We start from the raw sequence: 23,690 nt of genomic DNA, 5'->3' as shown, positions 1-23,690 counted from the left end.
AGTTTGCCAACTTCTGGTACTGATGGACCTAAGGAAGGAGGCGCAAAGTATGAGTATCTTTGTGCTACATTTCAATGACCACGCAGACAATGAGAGCATCCACCCACAGAAGAGTCACCAGACAATCAAACAGACAAAATGATGAAGCCAATTGATGGCAGCCAACCTCTGTTATCACCCATTCCAGCGCTGGCACATTGGCTCAGAAATGGAGTAGTCATTGTGTAGGGGTTGGAAGCTCTGAATGGGCCCAAAAGCATGAACTCCCACCCACCAAAGCTGATCTAGCTACTACTGCTGTGCAATGCCTGGCCTGCCAGCAGCGGAGGCCAACGCTGGGCTCCCGATACAGTGCCATTTCTCAAAGACCAGCCAGCCACTTGGTGACAAACCGATTATTGAGAACCTCTGGAAGGAGCATTGATTTCATCTGAATTAGCACAGGTTCCAGATATAGTCTGGTTTTTCTGCCTGCAGGGCCTTGGCAACACCCCATCTAAGGACTTAGAGAGTTATCTGCCAGTAGAGAATTCTGCATCACATCACCTCTGACCAAGAACCCCAACTCACAGCAAGGGAGGTGTGACAATGGCCACAGGATAATGGGATCCATGATCCTATCACATACCACATCACTCAGAAGCTTCTGGACTAACAAAGTGATGGAATAGCCTTTTGAAAGTATAGCTGAGGTACCAGCTTAAAGATGATAGTCAACAAGAATGGACATCATCCTTAAGGATGCAATATGCACCCTAAATCAATGCCCATTACATGGTATTGTGTCCACAATAGACAGACGGCATGAGGTTGGAAATCAAATAATGTAAGTAAGAGTACCCTCACTAACCATCACTCCCATTGGTTGACTTGGGAAATTTGAGCTTTACTATCCCCTCAATTTTTTTAAAAATCCTCATCCTAGGGCATGCTGAGGGAGAGAGAGAGAGAGAGAGAGAGAGAGAGAGAGAGAGAGAGAGAGAGAGATTGGTTGCCTTCCATACATGCCCTGACCTAGGATTAAACTGGCAACCTTTTGGTGCATAGGATGACACTCAACCAAGTGAGCCACTCCTACCTGGCACTATCCCCTCAATTTCAAGTTCCAGAGATCCTGGCTCCCAAAGGGAACACTTCCACCAGGGGCCATAGTAAAAGTTCCCTACAGCTACTGCCCTTATCAATTTGGGCAACTTGTGCCAAGAGACTAGCAAGAAAAGAAAGGAATAACAGGAATAACCATATTGTTTTGGGTAATTTAATTAATCGTGACCATCAGAAGGAGATAGGATTGCTGTTCCTCAGGGAGGGTAGGGAAGAATGCATTTTACATCCAAGTGATTCCCTGAGAAATCTCTCCGTGCCCATCTAGATTGAAGATGAGAGAAATCTGGAATTCTAGACTGAAATGTGTATGATGGGAAGGAGCCTGTGGCTGGAGACCAGCTGACACAGTGAGGGCTATAGCTTGTCCCACTAACCTTTCTCTCAGAAGTTGTTCCAGGCATGGAGATCGTTCAGACCCTGGCGCTGTTCCCAGATGGAGGGATGCCTACACAAAGGAAGCAGATCTAGTGGTGCAAGGGACAGACTGCAGTGGATGCTGCGGTGTGCACACTGAATTCCCCCCTTAGGGCTGAGGTCCTCCTTTCCTCAGCTGCCAGGAGTATTGGCAGCCAACAGCTCACAGCTGAATCTTTCTCTAGAAATTGCTCTGAGCAAAAGAGAGATTTTTGCCCAAGATTGTGCCCCCTACTCTGGTGGCACCCATACTCAATGACTAGTCATTGTAGGATTACAAACATTAGGCCCTTTGCCTTAATTTGGGGCAAGTCTAAAGGAACATTCCAACTCCAAAGTTCCCTTGAGATCGATTGGGTACTCTGTGACAACTGCTTTTCAGTTCAACTTTTCCATCTATCCCCGGCCTCCCTCACTCTCCTACAGCTGTCCCTGGGACCATTCCCCAATAAACCCGCAGACAAATCCCTGTCTCAGAATGTTTCCTGGGAGTGTGACTTAAAGCTGCTATTGCAGCTCTCACTCTCCCAGGCTCCCTTGCAGCTATTATACAGGATATAGGACCTAGGCGTTGACTGACATATTCACTTTGGACTTTGAATTGGGAGTTAATGATGCAAAGAAGCAGAACCATGGCACATGCTCTGTGGTGCATTGGTGGTTGCAGCCTGCAGAGGTCCCCCAGGGAGCAGGGCAGCAGCACCAGCCAGTGTTTAGAGTCAGCAATGCGAGTGATGGAAACTGTGGTGTACAATGCCAGCCATGGCACATGCCTTGCCCACACCACTCTGCAATATGCTTTTGCAGCTTTTTATCTTTCATCATTGTATGAATTGTCCACTTTCTATAATTAGCACAAAAATGAAAGAATATGTATATATTTTTGTTTATGAACCCAATACATACATACGTGTGTGTGTGTGTGTGTGTGTGTGTGTGTGTGTACAAACACATATGAAATGTAGAAGGTAAAAGTTCCCTGTTAGCTCATTTTCGGCAAATAGCACTGTTCACTGCTTGGTGCGTGTTGCTTCAGATTTCTTTTTTCTTTTTTAAATTTATTTCAGAGAAGAAGGGAGGGGGAGAGATAGAAACAATGATGAGAGAGAATCATTGATTGGCTGCCTCCTGCATGCCCCCTACTGGGGATTGAGCCTGCAACCCAGGCATGTGCACTTGACTGGAATCGAACCCGGGACCCTTCAGTCCGCAGACCAACACTCTATGTACTGAGCCAAGCCAGCCAGGGCCAGATTTCTGTTTTATGTGGCCAATATTCCTTTCATAATTTGGAAACATAAGAATAGAATAATACTATTTAAAAAAACAAAAGATGAAAAGAAATGGGATTGGAAACATAATACCAGAATTTGGATATTCACAGGACAGCAAAATGTAACTCCTTTGATCAAAGCTGGGTGTGCCCACTGAAAGTGGGCTTCAGATATTGACGTGCTTTTTGAGCTGTGGTTAGAGGAAAGTGCTAGGGTGTGAGTTCCTCCTTCAAAATCAGAGAGAAAAGAAGAGAAAGCCTACGTAACTTTGCCAGGAACAATAACACAAAACGATCAGAAGCCAGCAAGTAAACTGAGAAAGGAAAGCGAACTTGTTGGAGGAAAACACTAAACAGTAAGACGTGTGCTGATACACTGTGCTCTCCTCTATATCTCAGCCATGTGCAGATTTACTCCACTGGATCCCGTGTCCTCTGCAGCTGATGTGCCTGCATCATCCGGAGCAGCCCAGGCACCGTATGGTTCCGTTCCCCTGTTTCATAGATGAGGGAACCAAAGCTTCCTGACACTGAGCGGCCTTGTCCAGAGTGACATGGTCATTGCCAGAACCCGAATGCAAGCGCAGCTCCTCATGGCTTTGAGTTACCACTTCTCCATCTTGAGACCCCCAGGAGTGATGGGTTTATTGCACAACTTTATTTTCAAAATCTAACGAATGCTGAGCCATCATTTATTAGGATGATTCAGTGGGGTTTTTACAGGTGGGAAATTTTTTTTAAATATTTTTTTTTTTTATTGATTTCAGAGAGGAAGGGAGAGGGAGAGAGAGAGCTAGAAACATCGATGATGAGAGAGAATCATTGATCGGCTGCCTCCTAATGGGAATCGAGCCCGCAACCTGAGCATCTGCCCCTGACTGGAATCAAACCTGGGACCCTTCAGCCCACAGGCTGACGCTCTATAAATTGAGCCAGACAAGCTAGGGCAGGGAAAACTCTTTAACTCATGGAATGAGTAGGCTGTTTACTCTTGCTCAAACATTAACCCATCCATGAAATGATTTAACTCCATATCTGCAAAGACTAAATGACGTAACGGGAAAAATTCATTATGACCACAGTGGATTCGTCATGAACAGACGAGTAGCAATGTGAACAGAACTTGCAAGCCAGGAAGCTCTTGGACCACCTGGAAGGAATATTTATCCCTTTGAAAATGGTTGCCCCCAAAATGCATTTTGGAAAAAACTTTTTCTGGATAATTAATACTGTATGAAAGGAATCCGAAACAAACCGACAAAAAAAGCAAATAACCTTGGACTTTGTAGTCACTGCCCTCACTGCCTCCGTGCACGGTGTGTTGTCAGGACAGCCACCAGTGACGGCTGCAAGAAACCATCCCAGGTTAGAAGAAAGAAACATTTGTTACGGTTCACACTTCATTTGTCAGTTTGCAGATGATGTTAAAATATATGGTCATGTGGACTAAACAAAATATAGACATACTAGAGGCCCGGTGCACAAAATTTGTGGACAGCAGTGTCCCTAGACCTGGCTGGCGATCAGGGATGATCAGGGCCTTTCTTCCCCCAGCTGCCCGCTGCCAGCCGGGGCCTTCCTTCATTCCGCACTGCCCCCTGATGGTCAGCGCACATCATAACGAGTGGTCAAACTCCCAGTAGGTTGAACTCCTGAAGGGACAATTTGCATATTAGCCTTTTATTATATAGAATACATATATTCTACTTACTAGAAAAGAACATTGTAAGTTAGCAACACAAAATTGGGTGCAGGAGCAGTTTCAAATTGGCATTCCACTATGTTCATGCTCTATTAAATTTTTGTGTGACTTTTATGTATTGCTGAAGCATCATTTAAAGAATAATAAAAGATATTTTGAGCCCTAGCCAGTTTGTCTCCATGGATAGAGCATCGGCCTGCAGACTGAAGGGTCCCGGGTTAGATCCCGGTCCAGGGCACATATCTCTGTTGCAGGCTCCTCCCCAGCCCAGGCCCTGGTCAGGGCTCATGCAGGAGGCAACCAATTTATGTGTTTCTCTCACATTGATGTTTCTCTCTGTCTTTCCCTCTCTCTTCTACTCTCCCTAAAAATCAATGGAAAAATATCCTCAGGTGAAGATTAACAACAACAACAGCAAAGATGTTTTGAAAACAGACAAGGAAATAACTCACTTTGTCTAGCACGTGGACACATTTTCCTTTTCCTTGAAGACTTTCTATATGTATAATTGTAATGATCTGGTCCCAACAGTTTTGCATTGTGTTATTTTTTGCTTAGCATTGTCTGTGTTGCTATGTAGTCCTCTTAAACTTCTGTGAAATTTAAAGAAGGTAACAGAATCTTAAAAGGTTTTAAGCATTTATATATCTACATATAGGATAATACAGATATATTGGTAATATATAATAAAATATGTAATATTTATTTATTCCTATATATAGGAGTATATATTATATATGTACTTACATAATATAACAATATATGTATATTCCTAAATTTCTAATTGTATTACAATTTACAAGCTCAGAACAGGAATATTGCATTGGCTTACCCCCCAGGTCTCACTGCAAAAAGTCAGCCGCTTAAGAGCTCTATGTCACTAAGCGTTGATTTAACCTTTCAAATAACACCATTGTGGCAAGACTCTGGAGTGAAAAGTCCAGGTTTTATAAACTCTTCTATTTCTATGCTTTTTTGGGCATTTTTGTTGTCACTTTATTTTAAATTTTTAATAAAGATTTTTAAGGAAATTCCCATCGGATCTCAGCAGAAGAAAGGGCTGAAATAACTTGCCCTCTTCCAGACCATGGAAGTCAGGGAGATCTGAAGGCCCAAGAGGTGGCAGGAGCGGCAGTTGTGTGGTCATGAGGCTTCCCTGGGATCTGCAGTTCAACCAGATGGAGCAGGGAAAGGTAAGAAGGACGGGCAGCTGGTGCCATCTCTGGGCACTGCTGCAGAAGTCATGGCCACCTCTGGTCTCCCTCCCTGATTGATGGCAAATTTCCCCGGGGAACACGTCTTATCCTGCCCATACTCAGCAGTCTCTCAACAGCTGTTGAATTAATGAGCAAATATATACATGAGCTTATGTCTTAGAAAGAGTTTATGGAATAGTGGAAATAATGATAGCCACTATTAAGTCATTAATTTATTAATTCAATAAGTATACCTACTATGTGCCAGGTACTGTGCTAGGAGGCATTGAAAACACAGCAAAGGACAAAACAAAGAAAAACAAAGCACCACTGTTCTCATGGAACTTACACTGCAGTGAGGGGAGACTTAATTGAGCACCTACTATGATTCCACTCAACTCCTGTCCCCTTGTGTGTATTACCAGCTTGGCATTCACCAATATGCAATATTGAACTATGAATCATATCTTCATGTATGCACATGCTATCTCTGGGGCCTAATCTATACTGAGCTGACATTGCAGGGTAAGTTGGCCAGGAGTGACTAGAGAGAGGGGACTAGTTAAGGGGCTAAGGCGGTTGTTTTGGCTTGGTCTAAGCTAGGATGGGCGAGTGGGAATGGGTTAAAGGGAAGGATCTGTGGCTCTAGGAAAACTTATATGGAAAGGTCAAGAGAACTTGCATACTGAGGAAAGGGGAATTATCTAGACTGGCTCAGAGGTTTTAAACCACAGGTGAGAGAGAGAACTATAGATCACTGATAAACAGAAAACCAGGAAGAGGAAGTTAAAATTCTAAGTAAGGAGGGGAGTTCTTTTTTTTAAAAAAATGTCTTTATTGATTTTAGAGAGACAGGAAGGGAGAGAGAGATTGATCAGTATGAGAAACATCGATCAGTGCCTCATGCACGCACCCTACCAGGGATTGAACCCGCAACCTGGGCATGCGCCCTGACCGGGAATCAAACTGGTACATCTTTTGGTGCATGGGACAACTCTCAACCAACTGAGCCACAGAAGCCAGGGCTGTTTCACATTTTGGCTAATGCAAATAATGCTGCTGGAAGCACTGGTCCCCACATCACTGGATACCCACTTCAGTATGACTACATGCCTAGGAATATGCTTGCTGGGTCATGGGATATGCATTTGTTCAGCCCAACTAGATATTTCCAAAATGGTCATACCAATTTACACCCCCACTCACAGTGAACACACAAAAGTAGTTCCATTGCTCTATATCAAGCATGTCAAACTCAAAGGCTAACACGCCCCAAATAAACGATCCATGGGGCCCGCAGGCCACACGTTCGACATGCTTGCTCTACCTTTTTTTTTTCTCCCCATACCTGGTATTTCCAATATATATTTTAGTAACTTTAGCCATTCTGGTGGGTATATGGTAATAACTCTTTGTGGTTTTAGCTTCTATTTTCCCGGTGACTAAGTTTGTGGACCGTCTTTTCATATGCTTCCTGGTTATTTGGGTATTCTTTTTTAGAGGCACCTATTCAAATCTTTTGCCTATTTTTCTCTTGGGTTATCTGTTTATTTTTCTTATGGATTTACATGAGGTCTTTGTATATGCTGGATATGAGTATCTTGTCAGATATGTGCAATGCAAATATTTTCTTCTAGTCCGTGCGTTGTCATTTTACTCTAATAACGATGTCATTTGAAGAAGAGAGATTCTTTTTTCTTTTTTTTTAAATATATTTCTTTATTGATTTCAGAGAGGAAGGGAGAGGGAGAGAGAGTTAGAAACATCAATGATGAGAGAGAATCATTGATCGGCTGCTTCCTGCACGCCCCCTACTGGGGATCGAGCCCACAACTCAGGCATGTGCCCTTGGCTGGAATCGAACCTGGGACCCTTCAGTCCACAGGCCGATGTTCTATCCACTGAGCCAAACCGGCTAGGGCTGAAGAACAGAGATTCTTTTTTTTTTTTAAATATATTTTATTGATTTTTTACAGAGAGGAAAGGGAGAGAGATAGAGAGTTAGAAACATTGATGAGAGAGAAACATCGATCAGCTGCCTCCTGCACATCTCCCACTGGGGATGCGCCTGCAACCCAGGTACATGCCCTTGACCGGAATCGAACCTGGGACCCTTCAGTCCGCAGGCTGACGCTCTATCCACTGAGCCAAACCGGTTTCGGCGAACAGAGATTCTTAAGTTTGATATAGTCCAGTTTGTCATTGTTTCCCTTATTGTCCGTGCTTTTGGGTCCTATTTAAGAAATCTTTGCTCGGGCCAAAGGCATGAAAATATTATTCTATGTGATTTTAAAATACAGAAGCTTTATTGTTTTACTTCAAGTTTAGATCAACAATCCACCTGAAATCTATTTCAGTGTATGGCTTGAACTAAAAGCCAAGGTCTTCCCCTCTCTATGTATGGTTGCCGGTGCCGCCCTTTCCCCTTTCACTGCCATGGCATCTTTATCGCAGACATCACAGCTATAAGTGTGGGTCTGTCTCTAGATTTTTTTTAAAAAAAACTAGTACCAATAGCATCTTATAGATGTAGTACAAGTCAAAATTTATCAGTGCAAGTCCTTCCACTTCTTCAAGATCATCTCTGCTATTTGGGGCCTTTTAAATGTTATATTGCTTGAAAATGTAGGTTTTATTATTATTGAGGTATAGTGAGTGAGGCCAGCAAGTCAGGAGATGACTTACTTTGAAAAAAATAGCTCATTACAGTTCCAAGAGGAGGGGGCACGCCGTGTCGTGCAGGGCCACACAGGAAAACGCCCGAGTTGATGAGGAGGCAGGAGGAGCAAGGAGAAAGCCTGGGCAAACACTTGTATTGTGGTATTCATGGAGAGGAATGGGTGAGGCAGGGCGAGCAGGCTGAGCAGGTTTGGAATCATTTTAGCAGCCTCCAGGAGCTGTCTTGAATTGTCTGGTCCCTGGCCCTGAATAGATTAGGGCAAAAAAATGTGGGCCTAGACCAGTGATGGCGAACCTTTTGAGCTCAGCGTGTCAGCATTTTGAAAAACCCTAACTTAACTTTGGTGCCGTGTCACATATAGAAATTTTTTGATATTTGCAACCATAGTAAAACAAAGATTTATATTTTTGATATTTATTTTATATATTTAAATGCCATTTAACAAAGAAAAATCAACCAAAAAAATGAGTTCATAGGTTCGCCATCACTGGCCTAGACTTTAAGAGCCCATACAGTGAGAACTCAGTAAAGGGAGTAGTTGGGGTGAAGGGGCTGCAGATTGGTTGGGTTGCATAGGAAAGGCTCATTCACAGGCAGTCTTTTGCTATCTCTAGCCATGGGAGTCTCTCCAGGGTTGGCAAAGCATCATGAAATACAGAAAATAAAAAACATGATTAATGAACATGTCAATTTAAGAATCAGATGATCAATTTCCACCAAAAAATTCAGAATATTTTATTGGCTTTGTATTAAATCTATAGTTCAATTTGCAAAGAATTAATATTTTCATAATATTAAGTCTTCCAGTTGATGAAACCAGAGTATTCTCACCTTTTCTTTTTAGTTGAAGTCTTCTTTAATTTCTGTGAGTGACATTTTTTGGTTTTCTATGTAGAGGACTTACATACTTTTTTTCAACTTACTTCTAGGTGTTTTTGTTTTTTCTTAATCCTCACCCAAGGATATGTTCTGCCACTGATTTTTTTAGAGAGAGTGGAGGGGAGGGAGGAGACAGGGAGAGAGAGAAAAATCGATGTGAGAGAGACACATAAATTGGTTGCCTCTTTCACTCACCCTGACCAGGGTTGGGAATTGAGCCTATGACCCATTGGTCCATGGGCCGACATTCTAACCACCAACAAAACTGGCCAGGGCTCTTTCTAGATATCTTATATAATAAAGAGCTAATATGCAAATGGTCATCACGCCCTCACGACGTCTTAGACACTCAACACTGGGGAGAGAGGTATGGGGACCAGCCAGGCACAAATGAGCTCCTGAGAGAGGAATGGGAACCAGCCAGGCTGTGGCCCAGGAGGGGGACAAGCCACCCACCCCGCGGTCCCAGGTGCCAGGAGCTGGGGCTGTGGCCATGAGAGAGACAAGCAGCATGCCCCGCAGTCCTGTGCACCAGCGCCTGCTCCTGTGGCCCAGGAGAGGGACAAGCCACCCACCCCACAGTCCTGGGCACCTGCAGCTGTGGCCCAGGTCACCTGCCCTCAGTCCCCTGCGGCTGCAGCCAACCCAGGCAAAGCCTGCCCTGGTCCTGGGTTCCTGCGGTGGCAAGAGGGAAGGAAGCCCGGGTCCTGGGTGCCTGCAACCGGCCAGAGGAGGGAATCCTGGGTCCCTGGTATGGGGCAAGGCAGAGGTGGCTAGGGGTGATCAGGCAGGCAGGCAGAGGTTGTTAGGGGTGATCAGGCAGGTAGGCAGAGGGGTTAGAGGTGATCAGGCAGGCAAGCGGTTAGGAGCCAGTGGTCCCGGATTGCCAGAGGCAGTTGGATATCCCCTGAGGGGTCCCATATTGGAGAGGTTGCAGGCTGGACTGAGGACCCCCCTCCCCCCGTGCACAAATTTCGTGCACCAGGCCTCTAGTCCTATATAATAAAACCATAATATGCAAATCAACCAAACGGCGGAACGACTGGTTGCTATGATGCGCACTGACCACCAGGGGACAGACACTCAATGCAGGAGCTGTCCCCTGATGGTCAGTGCACTCCCACAGGGGGAGAGCCGCTCAGCCAGAAGCCGGGCTGGCGAGCATAGCAGCAGTGGCAGGGGCCTCTCCCACCTCCATGGCAGTGCTAAGGACCCCTCGAGGGATGTCTGACTGCCAGCAAAATATATCAAACTAGAGGCCTGGTGCATGACATTTGTGCACTGGGGGGGGGGGGTGCGCGTCCCTCAGCCTGGCTGGTGCCCTAACCCTAACCCTAACCCTAACCCCCAGTGCACAAATGTTGTGCACTGGGCCTCTAGTTTGATATATTTTGATGGCATCTTTTTTAAAATATATTTTATTGATTTTTTACAGAGAGGAAGGGAGAAGGAGAGGGATAGAGAGTTAGAAACATCAATGAGAGAGAAACATTGATTCAGCTGCTTCCTGCACACTCCCTACTGTGCCCACAACCAAGGTACATGCCCTTGACCGGAATCGAACCTGGGACCCTTCAGTCCGCAGGCTGATGCTCTATCCACTGAGCCAAACCAGTCAGGGCTTGATGGTATCTTTTATTTCATTTTCACATTGTTTATTGCTAGGATAAAGAAATACAATTGATTTTTGTTCTATTGATTTTGTATCTGGTTACCTTCCTAATTTCACTTATTAAGTCTAATTGTTTTCTATAAATTTCTTTAAAATGTCCTACATACACAATAATGTTGTCTGAGAATATTGATAGTTTTATTTCTTCTTTTCCAATTCATATACCTTTTAATTCTTTTGCTTGTCTTATTGTGTAGTCTGGGGCCTCCTGTTAAGATGCTGAACAGAAGTGCTATTAGCAGGCATCCTTTTCTCATTCCCAGTCATAAAAGGAGAGCTATCAGTATTTTACCATTAAGTGTGATGCTTGCTGTAAATTTTCTTGATTGACAATGTTTATCATATTAAAGAGATTCTCTTATATTTCTGGCTTGTTCAGAGCTTATTTAAAAATCATAAATGATTGTTAAATTTTATAAAGTACTTTTTATAGCTTTTAAGATAATCATATGATTTTTTAAACTTTATTCTATAATTGTGATTAATTATATTGATTTAATTTTTGAATGATAAACCAACCTTGCATTCCTGGAATAAATATGATTGATCATGTTACACATTTTTTAAATATACATTTTTATTAATTTCAGAGAGGAAGTGAGAGGGAGAGAGAGATAGAAACATCAATGATGAGAGAGAATCATTGATCGGCTGCCTCCTGCACGCCCCCCACTGGGGATCGAGCCCGCAACCTCGGGCATGTGCCCTTGACCAGAATTGAACCCGGGACCCTATCCACTGAGCCAAACCGGCCATGGCTCCATTACTTCCTATTTACATGCTCTTTCTTGGGACCATTCTCCTTCTGCCTAAAGAAGTCCCTTCAGTGTTTCTTCCAGTGGAGGACTACTGGCAATAAATTATCATAGTTTTTGTTTATCTGTAGTTACCTTTGTTTTGCCTTCATCTTCATTTCAGTGTCTTCATGTTCACTGGGTATTATATTCTAGGTTGGCAGTTGTTTCTCAACACTCAAAGATGCCATGCCATGTATTCCTTGGAAAGTTAGCTGTGAATCTCTCTTATCAGGCTGTTTTAAGATTTTCTTTTTGCCTTTGGGCTTCAGCAGTTTGACTATGATGTGTCTGGTTATGTTTTTGGTTTTCATTTGTTTGTTTGTTTGTTTGTTTATATCTTCCGGCATCTGTTGAGTTTCCTAAATCATGTGTCTTGATGTCTTAAGTAAATGTTGAAAAATTCCCAGCTGGAATCCCTTCAAATATTACTTCTGCCCATTTCATTTTTCTTTTTCTGGACTCTAATTAAATGTAATTTAGACATTTTCACTATGTTCAAATGCCTCTTGCACGCTTTTTTGGTTTTTCGTCCTTTCTTTCTCTCTGTGCTTCTTCCTGGGATATTGTATACTGACTGATTGTAGTAGGCAAAATTTTAATATAGTTCCCATGACTTTTGTCTTCTAGGGTTACTCCGTGATTATGTTATGTTATATATGTGTAGACATATGTTTTCAACTCTATTGGCTATATACTAGCAGTGGAATTGCTGGGTCATATGGTAACTATGTTTAACAATATGATGAACTGCCAGATGATTTTCCAAAGCAGGTGCACCATTTTACGTTGCCACCAGCAGTGTATGAGGCTTCCAATTTGTTTACCTCCTCACCACCACTTGTTATCATCTCTCTTTTAGCCATCCTACGGGGTGTGAAATGATTTCTCATTGTGGTTTTTTTTAATATATTTTATTGATTTTTTATAGAGAGGAGGGGAGAGAGATAGATAGTTAGAAACATCGATCAGTTGCTTCCCGCACACTCCCTACTGGGGATGTGCCTGCAACCAAGGTACATGCCCTTGACCGGAATCGAACCTGGGACCTTTCAGTCCGCAGGCCGACGCTCTATCCACTGAGCCAAACCGGTTTCAGCTCATTGTGGTTTTGGTTTGACAATCTCAGATAAATAATAATGTTGAACAACTTTTCCTGGGCTTATTGGCCATTTGCTTATCTATTTTGGATAAATGTCTATTCAGATTCTTTGCCAATTTTAAAATTGGGTTATTTCTTCTTTTATTAGTGAGTTATAATAGTTCTTTATATATGCTAGATACAATTCCATTACCAGGAAAATGATTTGTAAAAATCCCCTCCCATTTTGTGTGTTGTCCTTTCACCTTTGTAGTGGTGTCCTTTGAAGCACAAAACAGTTAATTTTAGTGATATCTAATTTACTGACTTTTTATTTTTCTGCTTGTATTTATGGTGTCAGATCAACTGCAAATTTATGTGAAAATGCAGACCTTTTGTTTTAACTTCTGGCAACATGGAAAGTTTTTAAAGCAGCTCAATAGTATTTGTGATTTAAATAAAACATTAGTTGTCATCAAGATGACTTTACTGCAGTCTAAGTTTCACATATAAGGGATTTTTTCGCCTTTTAGTTGTAGGTTAATTTATTTAGTAACATTATTAAGACTAAAGTATTATAGCAAAAAGTATTTTTCAAAGTGATTTACTGTTTGATGACACTTGAGAGCAGTTGTTCTTGTTTTAAAAATTTCAAACTCAGTTCTGAGCTAAAAAAAATCACAGTAAAAATATACTACTGCTAAGCCATTAAACTGCTGTGTTATAGGGCAAATCAGGATATTCAGCTTCTATTTCTGACAAAACTTCACAAAACTGATGATAGTTAAATCTACAAGAACAAATAAAGTTCACCATCAATACTACTGGTTCAGTCCTGGCTGGTTTGGCTCAGTGGATAGAGCATTGGCCTACGGGCTGAAGGGTCCTGGGTTCAATTCCAGTCAAGGGCACATACCTCAGTTGCAGGCTGCCCCCGGGCCCAGGCCCTCGTCGGGGCGCGTGAAGGAGGCAACCATTCGATGTTTCTTTCTCTGTCTCTCCCTCTCTCTTCCACTCTCTCTAAAAATCAATGGAAAAATATCCTCGGGTGAGGATTAAAAAGAAAATACTACTGGTTCAGTAACACGTAATAGATTCAAGTATTTCTGCAAAGTACTTGTGGTGGGTAATATAATGAACACCACAGGCTATAAACACCTTGCTTTGTAAACTTCTCCAGGTAAGCCTTTTTCTGCCACACATACACTTTAACTCTGTCAGTGGTAATACATCTCAGGTTGCACTGAATTAGTGTTGTCTCAACTTCTTTGAAAATATTCCTGCTTGTAGCTGTTCCACAGACTACTCATGAAGGCTAGTTTTTCAGCCACTTCAGATTTGTCATTGACCCTATAAATAAGCAATAATTGCATAGTCCTGTCAACATATATCAATTCATCAAAAGCCAAGGAAACCCACTTGAAATCATTTGCCTTGCCTTCTAATTGACTATTGGTGTTTTCCCCAGTGTCCTCCACTCTTTTAGCAATACTTAAAGGCTAGCAGTCCTACCCAAGTTTATTTTCTCTTGACACATTTTCTTTTTGCTACTGCAATCAAATGCAATGTCATTAACTCACCATCTACAAATAGTTTTCTTTGCTTGACTAACAAATGAGCCTCTAGAAAATTTAGTTTGTGAAAAAGATTTTATGTGATAAGATATTATTTTCAATTTTTTAATTTTTCTGATCCTTTCATCTCAGCTGGAAAAATTTCGATGAGTGCTTGCTTAATATTTGAATGTTGACATATATTATTTTAGTATAGCTGGTGTTATTGCATCCTACCTAATAAAGAGGGAATATGCTAATTGACCCTCACACTGTCGAAAAGATGGCAGTGCCCACAGCCAATAAGGAGGGAATATGCTAATTGACTGCCCCACCCTCAAAGATGGCGGCACCCACAGCCACAAGATGGCCAGCAGGGGAGGGCAGTTAGGGGCGACCAGGCTAGCAGGAGAGGGCAGTTGAGGGCGACTGGGCCAGTAGGGGAGCAGTTAGGCGTCGATGAGGCTGGCAGGGGAGTGGTTAGGGGCAATCAGGCAGGCAGGCAGGCAAGTGGTTGAGAGCCAGCAGTCCCCGATTGTGAGAGGGATGTCGGACATCCTTCAAGGGGTCCCAGATTAGAGAGGGTGCAGGCTGGGCTGAGGGACACCACCCCCCTCCAGGCCTCTAATTATAAATAAAATGCTTAGCCATATAATTTGATAATAAAATAATCCATACCTCACTATGCCTAAAAGCACAACATTCATGGTCCACTTTTCTTGTTCTGACATCATGGGTATGCATCTGATAACAGAAGAAATAAAATAAAATGTCATGGTACAGTCATATACATGACACTCAAAACACCGCCTCACTGCAAAATGTGGTGAGCGAGCAGAGGTATAACGCAATGAGAACAACACATACAGTCTTTGTGCACCTTCTAACCTCTGGCATTATAGTGTGAAAGCAGCCATAGGCAGTATGGAAACTAGCGAGTGTGTCTATCTTCCAATAAAACTTTATTAACACTGAAATTTGAATTTCATATCATAAACTATTATCCTTCTTTGATTTTGGGGGGAACCATTTAAAAATGTAAAAAACATTTTTAGCTGACAAGCCCTACAGATTCAGGCTACCGTTCACCTGCTCTAGACAGTTGCTTTTTGTTTAGCCACTATGCCTGATGTTGCAAATCACCAAATGTTTGGAGGGGATAAAACAGCAGTAACTATGAATTCATTTATATATATAAAATTGATTTTTTACAGAGAGGAAGGGAGAGGGATACAGAGTTAGAAACATCAATGAGAGAGAAACATTGATCAGCTGCCTCCTGCATACCCCCTACTGGGGATGTGACCACAACCAAGGTACATGCCCTTGACAGGAATTGAACCTGGGACTTTTCAGTCCGCAGGCCGACGCTCTATCCACTGAGTCAACCAGTCAGGGCTATGAATTCATTTAAATGAACTTCCCCTCTCTTTGGTCCTTGGCTCCTTAAGTCCCGGCTGATTTGGTTGTTTCTAATGCCTTCAAATCAGCTCGGTGCTGTTGTTGGGTATTTTTAAGTGTGCTTGGTGGAAGGGACAGTCTGACCTCCACACTTTATTAGAATGGAAAGCAAAGTCTATGTAGGTTTATTGTAAAGATGCTCTCACTATCATGAGCCTCTTTCCACACATATTTCCATACTGTCAGAGCATTACATTAAGTGAGTGCACCAGAGTTTTTTAAAACACAATTCCTTGTTTGGAGACATTGAAATTGTTTTCACTGTGATGAAGACAAATCTATAGGTTTCCTTGTGTACCTGGTTATTTCTTAGTATAAAATCCTAGAGGTGCATAGGTGAGTCAAAGGTTCACACTTCTAAAGGCTTTTCCTTCGGAAATGTTACCCAATGGCATGCACAGAAGCTTACTTTTTCTCTGCACAGGGGCCAATGCTGGGTGTTACTACGGTATTTGACGCTACATTTGCCAATCTGATAGATGAAAAATAGTATCTCTGTGCTATTTCAATTTGCATTTCTTGGAGGTTGGTAGGTGTGATAAATGGATAATGGCTCACTCCAAAGATATGTCCCTGTACTAATCCCCAGAACCTATGAATGCTACCTTATGAATGTCAACCGATGGTTGTTGGTGCCAATTCAATGCCAACAGGAGTCCCAGTTTTGGGTGTGGTGAAGAAGGAAACTATTTCATACAAACAGCTCAGTGGTGATACAGCACAGCTGTGAGAGCAGCACGGCTGTAGGACAGCTCAGTGGTGTTAGAGTTCAATTATGAAGCAGCACAGTTGTGAAACAGCCTGTCTGTGAAGTGGCCCTGGGGTGAGGTGGCCCTGGGGCAAGACTATTCTGCAACTAGACAGCTCTGCACTAGTCCACCTGCTGGGGTCAGCCCCGGGTCAGCGCCAGGTCAGCACCAGCTGGGAAAGCCAGCCTTAGGTGCAAAGGGAAAGTTTGCACCCCAAGCCAGAGGGGAGCAGACTTATAGAGACAGAAGCCCCTGCCCCTGGTCCCTGATTGGCCTGTCCTCATGCAAATGAGGATTCCAACCGGTCAGTTTGATGGGTCCAAAAGGTACTGTCCTGATCGGTCAGGATGGAGCTGCTATGATTGGTTGATGAACATGGGGTGGGGTGGGGGTGGGGGGCTTTAACTGTGCAGCTCCGATTGGACAGGGAAAGTCTCAGTCATATTGGTTGAAACAGAATTCCAGGAACTCCTTTATAAGGGCTGGCTCTGATGGCAGAAACACGCTGCAGGCAGGTGGTTCAGTGCAGGAGGCAGGCAGCTGAGGGCCGCTTCTCCTTGAAGTGGGGTTGGCCTGGGAGCCCCTGTGTAGAAATGGCTGTTAGGCTCTGTTTTTAACATCTGAGTCCAGTTAGCCACCAGGAACCCTTCCAGTAAATATCTTCTTTCTCAGGGTCCACATAAGGAAAGGGGGTCTGTGCAGATGTGAGTAAGTTAAGGCTGTTGATGGAGAGATTACCCAAGATTCTCTGGGTGGGTCCTAAATGACAACGCAAGTGTTCTTGCTTCTATGAGGAAGCAGAGAGAGATTTGTCAGACAAAGGAAAAGGCGATGTGACCACCGAGACAGAAATTGGAGCGATGAGATCTCCAGGAATGTTGGCAGCCACCAGAAGCTGGAAGAGACAAGGAATATATTCTCCCTAGAGCCTCAGAAGGGAATATGGCCCTGCCAACACCTCGATTTTGATTTAGTGAAACTCATTTCGGACTTCCGGCCTCCACAACAGTAAGGGAAAGCATTTCTGGTGTTTTAAGCCACCAAGTGTACAGTGATTTGTTAGAGCAACGATGGGGAGCTAATACAATAGGCTTTTCATATGTTTATGGGAGACATGAAAAGCCTTTTGACTTTTAAAAACTTATAAAAATGAAATATCACACAGTAATATGAACGGTATAATCCTATTTATGTGAAAGTAAATCTGAATATTGTATGTGTGCTTACACAGGTAGAAAACTGCCTGGGAAAATGTCTGGAAGGATGCACATCGAACTAGTATCAGGAAGGTGTTTAACTGGAGAGAGACGTGGGAAGGGGGGAAAGAGGAAAGCTTACTCACTATATTGTTTGAAAAAGTTTTATCAGGCTGTATTCATGTGCTGTGTAGAAAACTAGAGAAGGCATGTCTGCTTGCTGTAAAATATGCAGGAAGTAGAAAACAAAACGTCCTCTCTCCTCTCATCTAGCCCCTTCCCCAGAAATATAATAATTTGGTGTGCACCTTCTCAGACTTCTTCTATGCAGAAACAGACATATATAATTTTTAAAAAGTATTTGTTGGTTTTAGGGAGAGAGAGACCAATTTGTTGTTCTATTTATTTGTGCATTCATTGGTTGCTTCTTGTATGTGTCCTGATAGGGTATCGACCCCACAACCTAGGCATATTGAAACGGACTGAACTAACCGGCCAGGGTGATTTAAAAAAAAAGAAAAGAAAAGAAAGAGTGCCATATATTAAAAAAATGAGAGAGTGACTGCCTTTCCTTAAAGGGTGTCTCGCCAAAACCATTCCAGGATGTCTGTGTGCAGGGGCCTCATTCTGTTGATCTGGTCAGAAAGACTCAGAACTCATTTTACAGACCTCCCTGCACTTTCTTGTATCTGTGCCCTTGTCCATATGTGGGTGGATCGCTCTAGAAAACTCCTCTGCCAGTTGTTTTAAATGGTTTTAGGTTATTTCCCTACTGCCTTCCAGTCTGCTTTTAAAGTGTATGCTCCCACCTGTAGTTCCCCACTGTGGATGACTCAAGATCCACTTTTTCACACTTTCCCAAACTGGTTGGAGAGGGATGTTATCTTCATGTGATTGGGACAGGCACTTAAGTATGAGGCTGGTTGGGTTTTTTCATTTACTCATTGGCTACCGAGGCCGATTTGTGAATGGCTTCAGAGGTCACTGGCAGAGGATTTTCCTTTTAACGAACCAAATCCGAATCCTTTCCGCACCCAAGACCATGAGTTATTTGGTTAGGAACCGAGTATGGAACCAGGAAGGTGAAAGGGGTCTTGGGGATTTCAGGTGACTCGGGACACCTGGACAAGGTAAAAAGCCTGGACGAGGGCGGGGAGCATGTTGAAGCCCCGCAGAAAAGAGGAGCGGACGGCTGCCCAGCAGACGCCGGGGGCCATACATTTTCCTCGTCCTCTGCTCCGTGCAGCCGGCGAGGGCGCCAGGCCGGGTGGTATCCCGCGCTCGGGAGAACTCCCGGCAGCGAGAGTCGCCGGCAGGTCTGTGTGTCCGGAGCTTTCCCGCAGGGGGCAGTGCCGCCCGCGCGCGCCGCTGCGGTGGGAGGGGGCGCGGCATCCGTGCGGAGTTCGGGGGGTTATTTGGAAAGAAAGTTAGGGGCTGCCTGGGGCTGGGGGCGGGACTCCAGCGGCTCGCGGGCGGGCGGGCCGCTGGGGGTGCGAGGTGGGGCGCCGGGGCGAGTCGGGGGGTGAGGGCGGGGCGCGCGGCGGGGAGGCGCAGCCCCCGGAAGGTGTGAGCGGCTGGAGCGCGAGTGTGAATGCGAGTGAGTGTGTGCGCGCCGGAGCTGGCGGGGTTCCGCGCGGCGCGGGTGTCAGCTTGCAGCCGGGCTCCTCCCTCCGGCCCCCCTGCCCAGCCCGGCGGGCCCTCCTTCCTGCCCCGCTCGCCCCTCCCTGGCGGGCCAGGCGCTGGGACGCCCCGGCGGAGCAGGCGGTGGCGGCGAGTTGGGGAGCCCTGGGCTCGGCGCTGCCGGAGGGGCCCGAGCCGAGCCGCCCCCGCTCGGCCCGGCCGCGCTGGCCCCGCTTCCCGCCGGGCCACGCCCTGTCAAACTTTGTTGCTGCGGCCGCGGCGGCGGCGAGCGGAGCGGCCGGGCGAGCGGGAGGGAGGGGCGCCGAGCCGGGCCGGGCCGGGCGCGGGCGGCGCGGGGCGCGGAGAGCGGTGGCCCCGGCCCGCGGCCCCACCATGCCCCAGCTCGGCGGCGGCGGCTCGGGCGCCGGGGCGGCCGGTGGAGGGGACGATCTCGGGGCGAACGACGAGCTGATCCCCTTCCAGGACGAAGGGGGCGAGGAGCAGGAGCCGAGCAGCGACAGCGCCTCGGCGCAGCGGGACCTGGACGAAGTCAAGTCGTCCCTGGTCAACGAGTCGGAGAACCAGAGCAGCAGCTCGGACTCGGAGGTAAGGAGGCTCCGGCGGCCGACCCTGCGGACCCCGGCTCGGCGCCCGCTCACCCGCCCTCGCCTTTGTGTCTCCTCTGCAGGCGGAGAGGCGCCCGCAGCCCTCTCGGGACGCCTTCCAGAAGCCGCGGGACTATTTCGCCGAAGGTACGTGCTGGTCCGGGCAGCCCCCATTCCCGGGCCCCGCGGTGCTCTGAGCCTCAGTTGGGGCCGCCCCGGTTCCCCGCGTCCCCGCTCTCCGCCCCGTCCTGGGGCGCGCGCTCGGGCGCTCGGGTCCCGGGTCCCCCGTCCAGGGGCCCCTGCCGCGGCGCTCGGCCTCACCCCGCCTTGGTCTTGCCCGCAGTGAGAAGGCCCCAGGACGGCGCGTTCTTTAAGGGTCCCCCGTACCCTGGGTACCCGTTCCTGATGATCCCGGACCTGAGCAGCCCGTATCTCCCCAACGGACCCCTGTCTCCCGGAGGAGCACGCACGGTGAGCGCCTGTCCGGCCGCGCCGGGCGGGGGGGAGGCCCGGCCGGCGGGATGCGCCCCCGGGCTCGGCAGCGGGTGGGGGATGGGGCCGTCCCGGAGGATCCGGGGCCGAACTCTGCGGAGTTGAACGACTCTGTGGCGGCGGCGCGTTAGGCTGCGCTAGCCAGTGCCTGGATGAAAGTAAAAACCCTTCCAATCCCCTCCTTTTTTGGGGGGGAAAGCTTTGGGGTCCATTTCTGGGGTCTCCTTTGGCTTCCCAAGTTCTTTGCTCCCACGAAGGAAAACTTGGATTTTTGCCGGCTGCGGGCGGGTGGGTCTCGTTTTCCTTCCTGGAAGTGGGTCAGCTTTCCTTGGCAGTTGTGCAGGGGGCCCGGGAGCTGGGTTGGCGACGTTGCCCCCCCGACCCCCCCCCCCCGACCTCAGTGCCACAGGCCGCTGCGAGTTGGTTCCTAAGAAACCCAGTGTCGTGGCGGGCTATTCACACACCCCTCTTCCCACCCCCGGCCCTCGCGCGGGGGCCTCCGCTTCTCCGTGGAGCTCGGGGTTTGAAACTCGCCGAGATTTCGAAGGCAACCCGCGCGGCATTCTTCAAGTGGAGGAACTTGGCTTTTCCCTCCTTTGTTGCCGACTTTTCTCATTTAAAGCGAGCGCTGCGACACTTTAAACCTGTTAATGGGCGCGCATTGTGTGCTGCGCGCTGGCATTTAGAGCCGTGATTAAGCAAATTGACCCGGCCCCAGACGACGTGCAAATGAGGGCGGATTCCATTCCCCCCTATCCCCCCCTCGCTGGCTCTCCACTCCCGACCCCCTGAGTCGCGAGGGGCGCAGCCCGGGGCTGGCCAGGCTTTGTGTCCCAGTAGCCGCCACCCCAAGCAGGGGTCCTCTGCCCAGGGGCGAGGTCCGATGGCAGATTTGGGTGATCGCCTGTCTACTACGTGCCAGGCTCTAGCGTGCTGTCCCCTGGGCGCCGCGCGCGCGGTAGTGGTTCTCTGCTTTCCATTTGGTTCTTGGTTCAGGAGGTATTGGCGCCTTAGGAGCAGGGCCGGACAAACGCACTTTATATTCGCGCAGCCCTTAAATAATAATTACAATTCCAGGGCCACCTGAGAAGCGCTCGGTGCTAAATAAATGGACGATCCCTGGCTGTCAGGGTCGGTGGGGAGCGGAGGCCTCGCTGTGGGTTCAATGGTGCGCGCTGCTGGCCAGTGAGATGTGGGAGTGGAGGTGGGGGCTCTGCCCTCCCCGGTCACGCAGGGAAGATCTGCGGCTTTGGCCCTTGTTTCCGAGCATCCCAGGAAGTTCTGAATATAAACTGGATGTTACGGTGTACGTTCACATTAGAGGAAAAAAGATGTGAGTAAAAGTTGAGCGATACAAGCTGTGGCCGCTCTGCGTAGGTTTTCACTGATTCCCTGCCATGTCCGCAGATGGAGCCCCGTTCTGAAAGTTTTGGTAGGGTGCCCGTAACTTTGTGTGTTCGAGAGGGATATGCTGCCAAAGTCTCAGTTTCCCATTTCCCATTAGATGCCTGGAAAGCGGCGTCTGGAGGCATTAGCTAAGATGGGGGAGCACCGATCCGGGGCCTGGTGCAGACACGTCCCAAATATGACCAGTTATTTCCCTCCAGCGGCTGGCTATTCCTTCCCCCTGCCCATTTCTTATTCGGGCATTTGGATTCTTCCTCTCTGAATGGTGACTCTGACCACTGCCCCCCAGGGAAGAGAGCCAGTGGGACACATCTTCTGTTGGTCTCGGCTCTCTCCTTCCTTCCTCCTTTCTACCATCTTACATGTTCTTTTGCCTGAACACTTCCAAGGCGGGTTCTTGGTGATGCTGAGGACTCCTGATTACTGAATCCAGGCCTGTGTGGGATTTTCGGAGCCCTCCTTGGGGAAGTCGACCTTTCCCCCCTGCATGCCCCTGACTGCAGGCTTATCCTCACCCCTGCAGCTGTTCCCTGCCCTGGCCCACGTCGTCGCTAACCCTCTGTTCAAGCCTTCGAGGACACTCACCCTCTCTCTCGACCCTTCACAAGGGACTTAGTGTGTCCTAGCCCATTCTCATACCTACATTTTGTCTCCCTGGTGACTCTTGCAGAAATTCAGTTTCCCCATTGTTCCTGTGGTCTTTAAGAGCCTATCGCTGTGTGAGGCCTGCCTGATTCCAAAGTTAACTGATGTGTGGGGACATTTCCTGCAGTTCAGTCAGCTCAGTAGAACCTGTTCTTTGACCCTATCTATCCTTGGGCATCATGGACTGTTACAGTGGTTCTCAACCTTGGCTGCACATTAGAATCACCTGGGAATCTTTATAAAATCCTGATTTCTGGGCCTCATCCTCCGGAAATTCTGTTTCTTTGTTACTAATGTTGTGGCCCCACCCCATAACAAAGAAACAGAATTTCTGGAGGATGAGGCCCAGAAATCAGGATTTTAAAAAGATTCCCAGGTGATTCTAATGTGCAGCCAAGGTTGAGAATCATTGGACTGTTAGGACAGCAAGTAAGGAAACCCTTGAGCCCTTGTCTGGACTTTAAGGTTGAGATGATGCTTTCCTCTGGGTGATTATATTAATGTAACTAAGGTGATTCTCACTGTAAAACTATAGGCCCTCTGTTGAGGTCCCATCCTCTTAAAATGGATGTAGATATGAGGTGGAGGAATGGGGGGAAGGAGGTGGCTGCAGAGGGGAGGGGAGTGTCTGGAATATATAATCTGGTCTCTTTCAGTGTCTAGGTTTGTTTCCTCTCTAAATTTCACAGCCTTAGGCTTTGTTGCGCTGAGGCCTGTCAGTGGTATAAAATTGGGCGACTTCAGTTCTCTGTTGCGCTCACACTTTCTGGAAATACCAAGCCTGAGGCAAAAGTAGGGATTAGCTGGAGTGCTTCAGGGTGTTAATTGACCCTAGGAATAGCAAGCAGCAGGGCTGCAACACCCTCAGCACTGGCATGATTCCTGCTGGGGTGGCTGGGGCCGGCCAGTCCTGCTGTGGGGCCATCTCCTCCCCAGGCCTTACCTTTGCCCTCCACTCTGGGTTGGCTGGGAGGCTGGGAAGTGGCCTCTTCCTGAGGCTCTTTAGAGAAGAGGTCCCCTTAACCTGGGGTGTGTGCCAAGCCTCCGAGCCATGATTCATTCCCATCTGGAGCCCTGGGGACCCTGTGGCCTGGGAAGGAAGGAATAACTGCCACAGACCATCTTTCACTTCTTCAGACAGTCACCCCAAAACGATACATTCAT

The 23,690-nt window shown here is 46.9% G+C and overlaps 1 protein-coding gene across 2 annotated transcripts in view; it reads left to right on the top strand.

Moving 5' to 3' along the window:
• The first annotated feature begins 19,465 nt into the window (after positions 1 to 19,465).
• TCF7L1 (transcription factor 7 like 1) overlaps positions 19,466 to 23,690 on the top strand; it is a 156,236-nt gene continuing 152,011 nt past the window's right edge. Inside the window, exons 1-3 of one of the 2 annotated variants that reach the window (XM_036333981.1) lie at positions 19,466 to 19,983; positions 20,066 to 20,129; positions 20,326 to 20,453. In XM_036333981.1, the coding sequence (XP_036189874.1) occupies positions 19,771 to 19,983; positions 20,066 to 20,129; positions 20,326 to 20,453 (405 nt within the window). In that variant the 5' untranslated portion in view covers positions 19,466 to 19,770. The remainder of the gene's footprint in view (positions 19,984 to 20,065; positions 20,130 to 20,325; positions 20,454 to 23,690) is intronic. The other variant, XM_036333980.1, reaches the window with a different exon arrangement.

The sequence above is a fragment of the Myotis myotis genome, unplaced genomic scaffold (genome assembly GCF_014108235.1).
Source record: "Myotis myotis isolate mMyoMyo1 unplaced genomic scaffold, mMyoMyo1.p scaffold_m19_p_14, whole genome shotgun sequence".
Classification (NCBI taxonomy): Eukaryota; Metazoa; Chordata; class Mammalia; order Chiroptera; family Vespertilionidae; genus Myotis; species Myotis myotis.
Note: the sequence above shows the minus strand (reverse complement) of the source record. Positions and strands in the feature narration are given on the sequence as shown.